The sequence below is a fragment of the Nannobrachium achirus genome (assembly GCF_963921795.1).
Source record: "Nannobrachium achirus genome assembly, chromosome: 5".
Classification (NCBI taxonomy): domain Eukaryota; kingdom Metazoa; phylum Chordata; class Actinopteri; order Myctophiformes; family Myctophidae; genus Nannobrachium; species Nannobrachium achirus.
This window is the reverse complement of record NC_137814.1, coordinates 7,923,814-7,936,877: the sequence shown is the minus strand read 5'-3', so window position 1 is coordinate 7,936,877 and position 13,064 is coordinate 7,923,814. Positions and strand designations below refer to the sequence as shown.

Below are 13,064 nucleotides of genomic sequence, written 5' to 3'. Positions count from 1 at the left end.
AGAAACAAACTGTACCCGTATTGCTTCCAAGATCATCGGACTTCCAACACCCACACTTGCTGATATGATGAGGTGCGGTACCTCTCAGGCCTGCTTTCTGAACGAGTGACGGAGAAGAGATAGAGTAGAATTAAAAGACAAGTCATTTTATGTTTGGTTGCACTCGGGTGTTGTGCTCTGAAAATAGCAGATCTTCAAGCTCACAACGTGTCGCAGCACGACACGTAGGGTATCGGTTCACGTAAAAACGACCGGCCACCCCTGGCCGGTCGCATCTGTAACAGTTGGGCTACTGAGAGTTTAATGACTGCTTTAGTAGGCTACACTCGTTACTGTGGAAAATAGCCGACAATAGCCTATAATGTTTATTATTATGATGATTATCCAACGTCTATACTCTCCGCCACACTGTGTGATCATCATCATCACCTCTAAATAAAAAGTATCGAAAATGGTATCGAAAAGGGTATCGTATCGATTCCAAGGTATCGAAAAAGGTATCATATCGATTCAAAGGTGAACGATACCCATCCCCAACAAAACGTTGTGAGCCTTTGACCCAGCTACTTTCAGCGTAAAATCAGGCATTACAAATAGTAACTAAAACTAAACCGAATTTTATTCAAAAGACTATGACTAAAACAAATTCCAAATTTGCTCTCAAAATCAACAATGGCACTGCCTTTTACCAAGGTCTGTGTGACATGTCCCAGACTCTTCTGCCTCCCTAACTCCCCATTGCAGTTAGAATCTTCATTCTTTTTAAGATCCTTATAAGCATGTTTTAAGTAGTTAGTCTAAAAACACCACTCAGATAAATGGTTTTGGCAGCCCCCAAGCACCACAGATCCGAACCTCCCAGAAAACTGCAGGTCTGCTACAAGGATTTTCAGCCTGGATTTAAAAGAAGTGAGACTTTTAAATCCAGGCTGAAAATCTTTTCTGTTTGCTTTTTATTGACTTCTTTCATTCTTGTGCTTGCACTGTCTGCACTTCTCCTGTTTTACCTTGGAGGAGAAGAGCTGGTCAGTTAGTTCACTCTGACTGGTGTGTGTGTGTGTGTGTGTGTGTGTGTGTGTGTGTGTGTGTGTGTGTGTGTGTGTGTGTGTGTGTGTGTGTGTGTGTGTGTATAAATGGGTTAATATGTAGTGGGGGCCCTGCATATTAAAATAGGTTTTTATTATTATTATTTTTTTTTAAATAATTTTTATCCCACAATTTTGTAACCCATTTTTTCACCCAGTGCCAATTGCCTATGTAATCCTGGGCTCTGCTCTCCCTCTGCCGCGCCTGGGGAGACAACGGACTGACCTCATGCCTCCTTCTATGCATGAGGAGTCCAAGTTGCTTCTTTTCACCTGACAGTGGGGATTTCCCTGGTTTGGACGTAGCGCGTGGAAGGAACACGTTATTCCAACCAGTTCCTTTCCCCTCCATCAGGCGCCCCGGCTGGCCAGGGGGAGGCATTATTGAGACCAGGATTACGTGCATGTTTTTGTGAGGGTATCAACCCTAGGAGACACGGGGAGAACATGCAAACTCCACACAGGTTTTTATTATTAATTTAATCGTCTAAATTACGTAAGTGATTTTGAAACATATTGTTGTACTGCTGTACCTTTACAATGTGAATACAAATTCAATCAATCAATCAATCAATCAATCAAAATGACTTTAATTGAAAGGATAGGCTATCAGCGCCGTCCGAGCTATGTCCCGATAGGGTACTCGTCTACGGTACGGTAAGTCAAAATGGCGGCTGTGTAAAAGGTCTATAGTGCTTTGTCCACAAAGTCCACAAAGTTGCCATATCTATCCAAAGCTACAGTAAGTTACACAGTTACAGAACGCACAGGGAAGCCCTGGCGTTATTAGACCCTGTGTAGATTCTTCATTCCAGCCTCTGGTAGTCTAAACATGCTGTAACCAATAAAACATACAGTATTTAAGGAAGATGGCACAAGTGTAATTGTGCTGTTCCTACTAAAGTGTTCTCTAACTTCAGCTCAACAGCGAGCTAAACTCCACTTCCCATAAAAAGAATGACAGAATCGTGAAGTAAGATCATGGGTCCTTTTACTGAGGATTCTTCACCATTTATACAGGTCATGGAGTAAAAACTGAAAATAAACAATACACAAAGAATACAACATCAAATGTTGTCCGGTTTGCTTTACAGTAGCTTGTAAATACAATATTTTTAATACAATCATTTTAATACCAAATAACCATGAATTACCTTTTTTAACATTAACTTATTCTCTTAATTATGCATACATGAATTATAAATGCAACATGAAATTATAGTGTCCACATGAATTATAACTCACGGCATTGCCTCCTGGTGAGGATATGTAGAAGGTAAGATGGAAAGCATCAAACTGGACACAGAGGAGAAGAGATGCACTCTCTGTGCTGCATCAAACTGGACACAGAGGAGAAGAGATGCACTTTCTGTACTGCTTCTGACAAGAATGCTGTTTGTGAGCCTACACAGCTGATTCCTGACTAGTGCAATCAACAAAATCACACACCTGCCTTTGCTAGTCACAGTGACCTCCACTCAATTAAGGGGGCCTTTCATCTATATGGGTACTTCTGTCTTTCAAAGTAAAGCCATATTAAGCAACATAACAGCATACAATAGAAATCACATTATAGGACAAGACAGTAATGTTCATGAAACCCATCACATTATAGGACAAGACAGTAATGTTCATGAAACCCGACAAGGAAAGCAGAGATTTAGCAGGGATTGGATGGCTGGAGAACTTTGAAACGTCTCAGAGAGTGAGAGAATGCTGCAGTCTAGCCTCAACAGACCAAGATTGATTTGTTTTGTTTCGTATCAATACAAAAACAATCAATGTTAGTCTGTCAAGGATAGACACACTGGTCAAGGGTAAGCTCTGTCAGTGAATTGTGTGATTTGTAGGCTTGTTTTATTTAATGTTTTGTTTTATTTATGTTTTCTGTCTCCAGGAATGCAAGGTGATGGTGATGGTGATGACTACCGTTTGGTTTGTGGAGATACTCCTCTGTGATGTCACTCCTGAAGACCTCGGGTAGGCAGCTCCGAAACCCCAGAATGTCTCAAGGACTCGTTGTTCTTCTGCAACGTCTAAATCAGTGCTTCTCAATCATTTTAATGTCAAGGACCCCCGTATTGATATGTATTTGGCTGTGCATGGATCCCCATTTGAAAAAAAAAAATCTTGTCCAACTCCAACTGTGTGTGCTTGCGTGCGGGCGTGATTTCATCACCTCAATCAGGGCCAGGTCTTGTGCCGCCAGCAGGTCAAAGTAGGCCAAAGAAGTAAATATGATTTCCTTTTTTGTGCGTGTTGTTGCGACACGGTGCACCGTGTTGTGAGCTTGTAGATCGGCTATTTTTGCCAAACAAAATGATGATGTAATACTGGTGTCATAGACTATTATGATAATGGTACTGATGCGAGTCTCGAGGAATCCGCTGGGAAATGAATTCCGTCTTACCATTTATATTAGATTGTGAAGTCAAGTGAAGCATGACCAATCCTGTCTGATTTGACATGATATCGTCCAATCAGATAAGGGACAGAAAGTGTCCACTGAACTCAATAGACATTTGGGGTTACAGAAAAGGTTATAAAACTCTATAAGACTTTTGGGAGGTTAACTGGAAACAGGTTTACCTTATATAAAGTTCTCTGACCTAGAACAAGTCTGGTTGCCTATGGGGCTGTTAAGTATGACATCATTTTGTAGGCAGAGGAGAATTTCTGCCCCCAGTTTCCGTGAATCTTTTTACTATTTTTACTATTTACACATTTTTCTTCTCTTTGTTGTTGAAAGGAAAGTGTTAGAATTATACTTTAGTCGTTATTTTTTAGTCGTCGTTTTTTGAAATAGCGAGGTACAGAAAATGCTCTGGGGGCAGATTCTCCTCTGCCTACAAAATGATGTCACGGCTTAAAAGCCCCATAGCAACCACACTAACTAGAAAACAGCATTGTTTACAGGTACAATGGGTACAACAGCTATTGCACGGGGAAGAGCCTTGTATCGGAGAGTTTACGCCAACCTGTGACAAACGCTCATAAGTGGGGGCAACCAACACCGACTCCATTCCATCTTCCATCTTTCAAGTAAACGTCTTTTTGGTGGCACGCGCCTGGGCCATTATGTCAAATCAACCGGCTTCGTCCGGACATGCATGCATGCTATTTTGCTAAGAGATACATTTTATAGTTTAATTTATATACATTTATCCTGAATACATTTTCTCCATTAACCTTAAATAAACTTTTCCCGGATTTGATCATCATGTCTGACATCAAAGACCACTTCAGACTGACAGAGTATGTCCATATATAGACCACATGAGAATGACACAGTATACATTCCAAGATATTGGCTTAATATTGATGACATCAGAGATCTCCATATATGGGCATGAAAGGGTCATGTAACTGACTCTTGGATCTCCATATTTGGCCATTAAAATATTAGTGAATACATTTTCCCCATTGACTTGAAAGGGGACCACGGCAACCACACTTTCTAGTTTAGACTCCAGTGCATTCCAACGACTGGTTCAGTGCCAATAGAAGGCTATGTAGAAGACATGGCCCGATGAAGTCAACGGAGATGACACAACTCTCCTTAAATGGCTCTGAACGGGGGTATGCGTTCCCATCGGGCATTGCTAATGCCTGTGAAGTGCAACTGGACCCATTCATAAGGATTATGGGTCCAGATTAGTCTTGGTTTGGGGTCCGGTCTACACAGTCCTTCCCATTTATGGGGCTCTAGCAGCTAGAGCAAAGCACCATATATAGGCAGACGCATGTCATCGATACATCATGATGATTCACATCACCTGCTGCATGGGATCTGGTAAAAACACAACATACAACTCTTTCAACCTTATAATGAACTAAGCACTTGGTGACTCTTCAGCGAGCAGCTATGGCTACAACATATCCTCATAATACAGGAAGGCATACGTCATCATTAGTCCCTGTAAAGAGGCAAGGGGTTCGTCACAGTGAATCTAATGACCAGAAGCTTTCAGGCCTTGTGAAATTAGAATTTACCAAACAGTTTGAGGTGCAGTTCAGACACACACAAACACTGATGTTGCTTTCACCTCAACACTCGTTCCCGTCGATGGCCGGTCATGGACAACAGGAGCTGGACGCCAACTCTGCTCTCATGGAGCTGGACAAAGGACTGAGGTCCGGGAACCTCGGACAGCAGTGCGAGGCCGTCGCGCTTTTCCCCAAACTCTTCCAGAAGTACCCGTTCCCCTTCCTCGTCAACTCCGCCTTTCTCAAGCTGGCGGACGTCTTCACTTCACTCGGGAACAACTTCTTGCGCCTCCAAGTGTTGAAGGTCGCCCAGCAGAGCGAGAAGCATTTTGAGAAGATCCTCAACGTGGACGAGTTTGTCAATCGGGTGTTTTCTGTCATCCAGAGCAACGACTCCGTGGCCAGAGCCATCACCCTCAGGATGCTCGGTAGTCTGGCCTACATCATCCCAGACAGGAAGAACGTCCACCACAGCGTTCGCCAAGGTCTGGGTTCCCGCGACGACGCAGAGGTGGAGGCGGCCATATTCGCCGCTGCGAGGTTCTCTGCACGATCCAAGGACTTTGCGGCTGCCATCTCCAACAAGGTCGGGGAGATGATCCAAGGCCTGGACACCCCTGTAGACCTGAAGCTGAAGTTGATCCCTGTGATGCAGCACATGCACCACGACGCCGGCCTGGCTTCCGGCAGCAGAGAGCTTCTACAGCAGCTGCTCAGCTCGTACCCTTCCGCCCCCATGGTCATCGTCACCCTGCACACCCTCACCCAGCTGGCCGCCTCCTCTCTCATCCACATCCCTGAGCAGTTGCAGCTCCTTTTCCACTACTTGAAAGATGACCCCAGAAAAGCAGTGAAGAAGCTGGCAATTCAGGACTTGATGCTCTTGGCCAAGAAGACTCCTCACCTCTGGAGCAGGGAATGCACTCAGACCATGTGTGAGTGTGCACAGAGTAGCCCTTACATCGGCTTGAAGCTGGGAATGTTGGCCGTCCTCTCCACGCTCTCTGGGACCATTGCCGTCAAACAGTACTCAGTTCCTCCGCAGCTCCCTGAGCTCGTTAAGCTGGCGCAGGAATGCTGTTACCACAGCAGCCTAGCGGTGGTCACACACGGGGTTGTCATTCTTACCAACATCACCGTTTCCTGTCCAGAGAAAGACGTAGTACAACTGGAACAGGAATCGCTTTTGGGAGTGCAGAGTCTTCTGGTGCTTTGCAGTCAAGACCACAGTGCCGGAGCGCACGCCACACTCAAGAGGGCCCTCGCTTGCCTGGTTCAGTTGTTGAAGAGTCGACCACACCTCAGCCAGGCCGCGGTGGAGTTTCTGCTATGTCAGCTCCAATCTTCCTGTGACTCCTGTCGTGTTTTCATGTGCCACGCTCTGTGTGCCATTGCCACCCATCTGCCGGTGCTCGGGGATGGCATGCTGGGAGATCTGGTGGACCTGTGCAGGGTGGCCGGTCGCTCTGCCACTGGCAAGCGGCGGCGAGCTCCCCCGTCGTCTCTGTCGGCCGAAGTGAAGTCGGTCGTCAAGCAGCAGCTGGAGAAGGTGGCAAACGGCTGGACGGCGTACCGCATCGCACGCCAAGCTTCGCGCATGGGATGCCACGAGTTCTCCGGCGAGCTGTACGGGAGCCTGCGGAACTGCGTGGCTTCAGAGCACTTCTACTTCTGGCTGAACGCCCTGAAGGAGTTCTCCCAGGCCGAGAGCCTCTTGTGTCGCCTGCGGGACGGAGACTACGGCGCTGCCGTGAGCGCCATCACGGAGGCCCTGTGCTCGTACCAGAAGGGCATCACCTCGCTTGTGGCGGCGAGCACCCCTCTGAGCCCCCTGTCCTTCCAGCAGGAGTTTGTGAAGCTGCGTATCGACACCCTGCGAGCACTGTTACAGCTCCTATGTACCTGCAACAGCCTGAAGACCAGCCCTCCTCCCGCCATCGCCGCCACCGCCAACATCCCCTTGGGAAGCGGACACATCTCCACGCAGATGAAAGGCTCGATGGAGGAGTTCTGGAACCTCGCCGCTCGCTACGCTGACCTGCATCGGTCGTCGTTCAACGCAGACCGCGCCACACTCCGCAACGTGGAGCTCCAGCAGCAGAGCTGCTTGCTTGTCTCTCACGTCATAGAGGCTCTGATGCTGGACCCACAGCCGGGCGGTTTGCAGGAGTTCGGCGGCACGCTCGGGTCAGTCCAGGCGGAGAGCGAGTACGAGAGGCGGATGATGTCGTTATTCAACCATGTTTTGGAGGAAGTAGAGGGACTGAGGCATCCTCCTGTCTCTTATAGACATGCAAATTGCCTCTGTGACGCTGTCATTGCTTTGCTCAAGGTGCCGCTGTCCTTTCAGCGGTATTTCTTCCAGAAGCTCCAGTCAACCAGCATTAAGCTCACCCTCTCGCCGTCCCCACGGACACCGAGCGAGCCCATCCCTGTGCAGAGTGGTCAACACTTGGCCCTGAAGGTGGAGGGGATGGTGCACAATGGATCCACCCCGGGACTCTTCCGGAAGGTCCGGCTGGTCTGCCTCACCGTCACTTCCACCCTCCAGGGTAGAAGTGGGCCTGAACCCAGGATTCCGCCGGACACCGCCGCCGCCAATGAGATTGAGCGGCGAGTGCAACCTCACGGCGACTATTTCGGCACCCAGTTCCTGCTCGGCTTCTCCGACCCCGGAACCCACACCGTCACCGTCGAGGCGTCGGTGGTGGACGAAAGTGGCGCAGAGTGGAAGACCGGGCCGAAGGTGACCATGTTGGTCAGGTCCCTAAAAGAGCCCTACTCCCAGCAGCAGCAGCAGGCCAGAGCCCAGAACGTCTACGGGCGCTTTTCAGACTGTTGATCTAGAGCAGTGGTTTTCAACCTTTTCCCCCTTCAATGTCTGTTATTTATTCGGCATTTGAGCGACGGAATACCATATGACAAGGTTTTGCCTGTCAGACCCAAGACTTGACTTAGAATATGTTGTTATTGTTGGATTACGATTTTGTACACAATTCCATAGGAGAGATAATTCTTCTACATTCTATAATTGTGTCTATAATTAAGTAATGCCGGTGTTTAACAGTAATTTAACTCTTGAGAGCATAAAATCATTAGTTATTTGGTTTTGGTTTCCATCAATGGTCAAACTTGGTTTCAATTTGACCATTTCAGCACCACAGCATGTTCAGCATGTTCTCATTATGTGTTCATTTGGTCAGTGGTTCTCAGGTGGGTCCCTGAATAATTGCCAAAACACTACGATTTGAATCGAGGTGTTGAGGTGCCAACTTGCGCTTTGTGCACTCATGATCATATATGGCACACAAGTAATACATTCAGTGCTGTTGGTTCTGTCATTATGTACAGTATGTGGAGAAACAGACGGCACCGAAAATAGTACTTGTGTGAAAATCGCACCTGTGCAAAGTGAGCGGTGCAAACGCAATACGCTTGCATATCTCATCGTATTGGCCGTTCTGACTGTTCTGTACTTTATGTGTACTTCCAGTAACTGCAAGGGCACCTGTGCAAATCAGTGTTGATAGGCACGCATGGCCATATTCTTTTTGTTGTGTGTGATGTCACACTAGTCAGACCGTTACAGTAGTCAAGTCTAATATGAATGTATAGCCTAGATACTATATATATCACAGTTATCACAGTCACAGATAAAGACACCGTTATGTTACTCGATTCAACTGAAGATGAATGTATAGATATACCAGTAAGACTCCCTAATCGGGAGATAAGCGACCGTCAGGTTGCATACACAAACCTTAGAAGGCAATGGTAGCCAATCAGGAGGGAATATGGGAAATGGGACAGATCCATGTTGATGACTTTAGAGATACTGTGTACATAATTTGCATAATTTTAGGCCAAAATCTGTAGGAGCAGTGTCCAAAAATGTGTTTTGCTAAAATCAGCCTGCTGGCACTAGAAGAGGGCCATGTGAGAAATGAGGTTGAGGTTGGGTGGAGGTTGTGATTTGCCATCCAAGGGAGTGTGTGTGCAAAGTTTGGCATTGATAGGGCCAACGGTGGCGGAGATATGAGTAGAGCAAAAGCGTGATGTGACAGACAGACTGACTGACTGACAGTCGGAGCTTTTCATAGTAACTGCGACCTGACGGTCGCCCGTTATGGTAGTCGAGTCAACTGAAGATGAATGTATAGATATATCACTGTTAAAGCTATACTGTGTAAATTGCTCAACTAGTGGTCAGTAGAGGTAGAGCAAACCGCGGTCGCGTCTGCTTTTTTCGGCCGTTTTTCGCCGCGGACCGGGCCTTCAGACCACCACGTCCGCCTCGCCTCGCCGAGACGCATCCATCGAGGAGTTACATGCTAGACTCCTAGACCAGTGTAAACACTGCAGTGTACTTCCTGAAGAGCCCGGCAGTGTATGATCTGCGCTGTGATTGGCCGGTAGTGTATCATGTGTTTATGATCCGCGATATGATTGGCCAACGTATACACAACGTATACAGATGATGCAGATGACGTCATTTTGCCACGAAATTCTCCCCCCCTCACGGCTCATAGAAAACATATAAAGAGAAGGCTTTAGAAGCCGAAATTTACGGAGTGGGTGTTCTAAAACTTTAGCGATTTAACAGTTAGGACAATTTTAAGATTTGTTTTATAAAAAAAGTTACGTGGTATAACTTTAAATTATCGAGTCTACATAAGATGAATAGATAAAGAAATGTAACAGTGACATAAGTCAAGTCTACTGTAGTTGAATGCATGGACAAGTCTTGCTGAGATGTTCTTTAATCCTCAATATGTTCCTAAAGTTATTCTATATGCTGACTTTGTGATTGTGTTAATGCCTGGCTGTTAAAACTCAGGCCATGGCTACACTATGATTTCTGGCTTGAGTTGTTGTTCTTTCTTCATTCTTCCTTGTGGCAAAACATAAATAAACTTTGTTTAATTGATTGTGTTTCAATGCATTTACGTATAGTGTTTGTATTGGTACATACATAATAAATATGCGTGTCGTCTATGGCAGTAGTTCTCAAAGTGGGGTCCATTGATTCAGGGGTCCTTGAGGGGTTTCTAACCCTTACAAGTCTGTTACTTTAAGTGATATAGTGATTTTGAATTATATGTAAGTAAGAGCTAGTCAGTGGCCTCCAGGCTTTGTGGTTAGAGTGTCCGCCCTGAGACTAGAATGCACACAGAACACTCATCTGACGACTTAACAAGGCAGCCTTTCGGCTGGGGGTTGCCTGTTAATTTGGGGCCTGATAACTTATAATATATTATTGAAGCGGTGAAAGCCGCTTCCAAGGAGTGGCTTTGTCTGTCCCGTACAGTCTGTCCCATAGGTTTCCAAGGAGTCCTGTGTCCGTGCATGCAGTATTGAGGATTGGTCAAGCTTCACATGATAATTTGGCCCTCCAGACAAAATCATTCATTCATTAAGAACTCATACAAATATAGAACTAAAACACATATAAAGTATAGATCTAGAACACAAAATGTATAGATCTAGAACACAGATTTCATAGCTCTAGAACACATAGAATAAAAATTCACTGCTTCACTTCGAACCGAGGTTTGATTTTATTAAGTTATCATATAAGCTTGGCCAATGAGCCAAGTGTGGGACAAACATACATACATACATACATACATACATACATACATACATACATACATACATACATACATAGACAAAGCCAGATGTAGGAGCGGTTAGCACCGCTCAAAAGTAGCAACACACTATAGTTCTTGCCCAACTTTATAGAGTAACCCCAAACCCCAACTTTATAGAATAACCCCAAACCCCAGCTTTATAGAGGAACCCCAAACCCCAACTTTATAGAGGAACCCCAAACCCCAACTTTATAGAGTAACCCCAAACCCCAAAAGTCCATTGAGTTCAATGGAGGAGTGACGCAGCTTGAGGATTGGTCAAGCTTCACGTGACAATACAAGCTCCAAACACCATATATGAGAAGACATACGTCATCAATAATTCAAGATCTGTTGCCTGCAGCTGTATATAAGTGCAAAGATTACAACAGAGTAGTTATACAACTTGTTAAATAGCTGATCACAAGAGATTAATACACTGCCAATACTGTTTACTCCCTTTCATACAAAGCAATGGCCTTCCACGTTCCCAAAGCCCCGGGCTTCTCCCAGATGTTGAAGGATGGCGCTAAGCATTATTCAGGTCTCGAGGACACAGTCTACCGTAACGTCCAGGCCTGTAAGGAGCTGGCCCAGACGACGCGCACGGCTTACGGGCCCAACGGCATGAATAAGATGGTGATCAACCACTTGGAGAAGGTGTTCGTCACCAACGATGCCGCCACCATCCTGAAGGAGCTGGAGGTGCAGCACCCGGCCGCCAAGATGATCGTCATGGCCTCCCACATGCAGGAGCAGGAGGTCGGCGACGGCACCAACTTCGTCCTGGTGTTTGCCGGGGCTCTCCTGGAGCATGCCGAGGAGCTGCTCAGGATGGGCCTGGCCGTGCCGGAGGTGATCCAAGGCTACCAGATGGCGTGCAAGAAGGCACTGGAGGTCCTGCCGGACTGCGTGTGTTCCTCGGTCAAGAACCTTCACGACGTGGACGAGGCCACGGCCGTGATCCGCCCGGCCGTCATGAGCAAGCAGTACGGCCACGAGGACTTCCTGGCCAACCTCATCGCGCAGGCCTGCGTCTCCATCTTCCCCGAGTCGGGCAGCTTCAACGTGGACAGCGTCAGGGTGTGCAAGATCCTGGGCTCCGGGCTGACGGCCTCCTCGGTGCTGCACGGCATGGTGTTCAAGAGGGAGGTGGAGGGAGACGTCACGTCGGTGAAAGACGCCAAGATCGCCGTCTACTCCTGCCCCTTTGACTCGATGCATACGGAGACGAAGGGCACGGTGCTGATCAAGACCGCCGAGGAGCTGATGAACTTCAGCCGGGGAGAGGAGGACATGATGGAGGCGCACGTGAGGGCCATCAAAGAGGCCGGGGCCAACGTGGTGGTGGCCGGGGGCAAGGTGGCCGACATGGCACTGCACTACGCCAACAAGTACCAGATCATGGTGGTCAGGCTGCACTCCAAGTGGGACCTCAGGCGCTTATGTAAGACCCTGGGGGCCGCGGCGCTGCCCGGGCTGACCGCCCCTACTCCGGAGGAGATGGGTCACTGCGACAACGTCTACCGGACGGAGGTGGGAGAGACGCAGGTGGTGGTCTTCAGACACGAGACGGAGGACGCGGCCGTCTCGACGCTGGTGCTCAGAGGCTCCACTGAGAACCTGATGGACGACGTGGAGAGGGCCGTGGACGACGGCGTCAACACCTTCAAGGTCCTGGTGAGGGACAAGCGTCTGGTGCCCGGTGCCGGAGCCACCGAGATCCAGTTGGCCAAACAGATCACGTCCTACGGAGAGTCGTGTCCCGGTCTGGAGCAGTACGCCATTAAGAAGTTTGCGGAATCCTTTGAGGCCGTGCCACGCGCCCTGGCCGAGAACAACGGCTTCAAGGGCAATGAGCTCATCTCCAAACTGTACGCCGCACACCACGAGGGAAACAAGAACATGGGCTTGGACATCGAGGCAGACGGTCTTGCTCTGAAGGACATGCTAGAAGCCGGTATCGTGGACCCGTACCTAGTCAAACACTGGGGCATCAAACTGGCGACCAACGCTGCTGTCACAGTGCTGAGGGTTAACCAGATCATCATGGCCAAACCAGCAGGGGGACCCAAAGCGCCCAAGGCCAAGAAGGACTGGGACGACGAGGACTGAATTGGAACCCCTTTGAGGCCAAGCTGTTCCGTAGCTGTGACCATACAATTTTACAAGTAGTTTAAAAAATAGCGCCTTGTGCAAAGTGAACGGTGCAAACACGACACACGTGCATAATCTTGTATGGACCGTTCTGTCCATGACGTCAAGTTACTTTATGTGTATGAACACGGATCTCCATGCATGGAGATTCATACTATTTCCATACTAAAACGGACAGAGTGAAACATAGGAGGAGTTCTCAAAA

The 13,064-nt window shown here is 47.7% G+C and overlaps 2 protein-coding genes across 2 annotated transcripts; both read left to right on the top strand.

Annotated features, from left to right (window-relative positions):
- Window positions 1-5,118: 5,118 nt before the first annotated feature.
- On the top strand, window positions 5,119-7,914 carry LOC308284787 (integrator complex subunit 7-like; the record flags this gene model as incomplete). Its single annotated transcript, XM_080725513.1, has 1 exon — window positions 5,119-7,914. The coding sequence occupies one exon, from the start codon at window positions 5,119-5,121 to the stop codon at window positions 7,912-7,914; it is 2,796 nt and encodes a 931-aa protein (XP_080581639.1).
- A 3,262-nt stretch (window positions 7,915-11,176) lies between these two features.
- LOC308285828 (T-complex protein 1 subunit theta-like) lies at window positions 11,177-12,817 on the top strand (the record flags this gene model as incomplete). The annotated part of the gene is made up of 1 exon (XM_080726719.1): window positions 11,177-12,817. One exon carries the CDS (start codon window positions 11,177-11,179, stop codon window positions 12,815-12,817), a length of 1,641 nt encoding a protein of 546 aa, XP_080582845.1.
- Window positions 12,818-13,064: the final 247 nt, after the last annotated feature.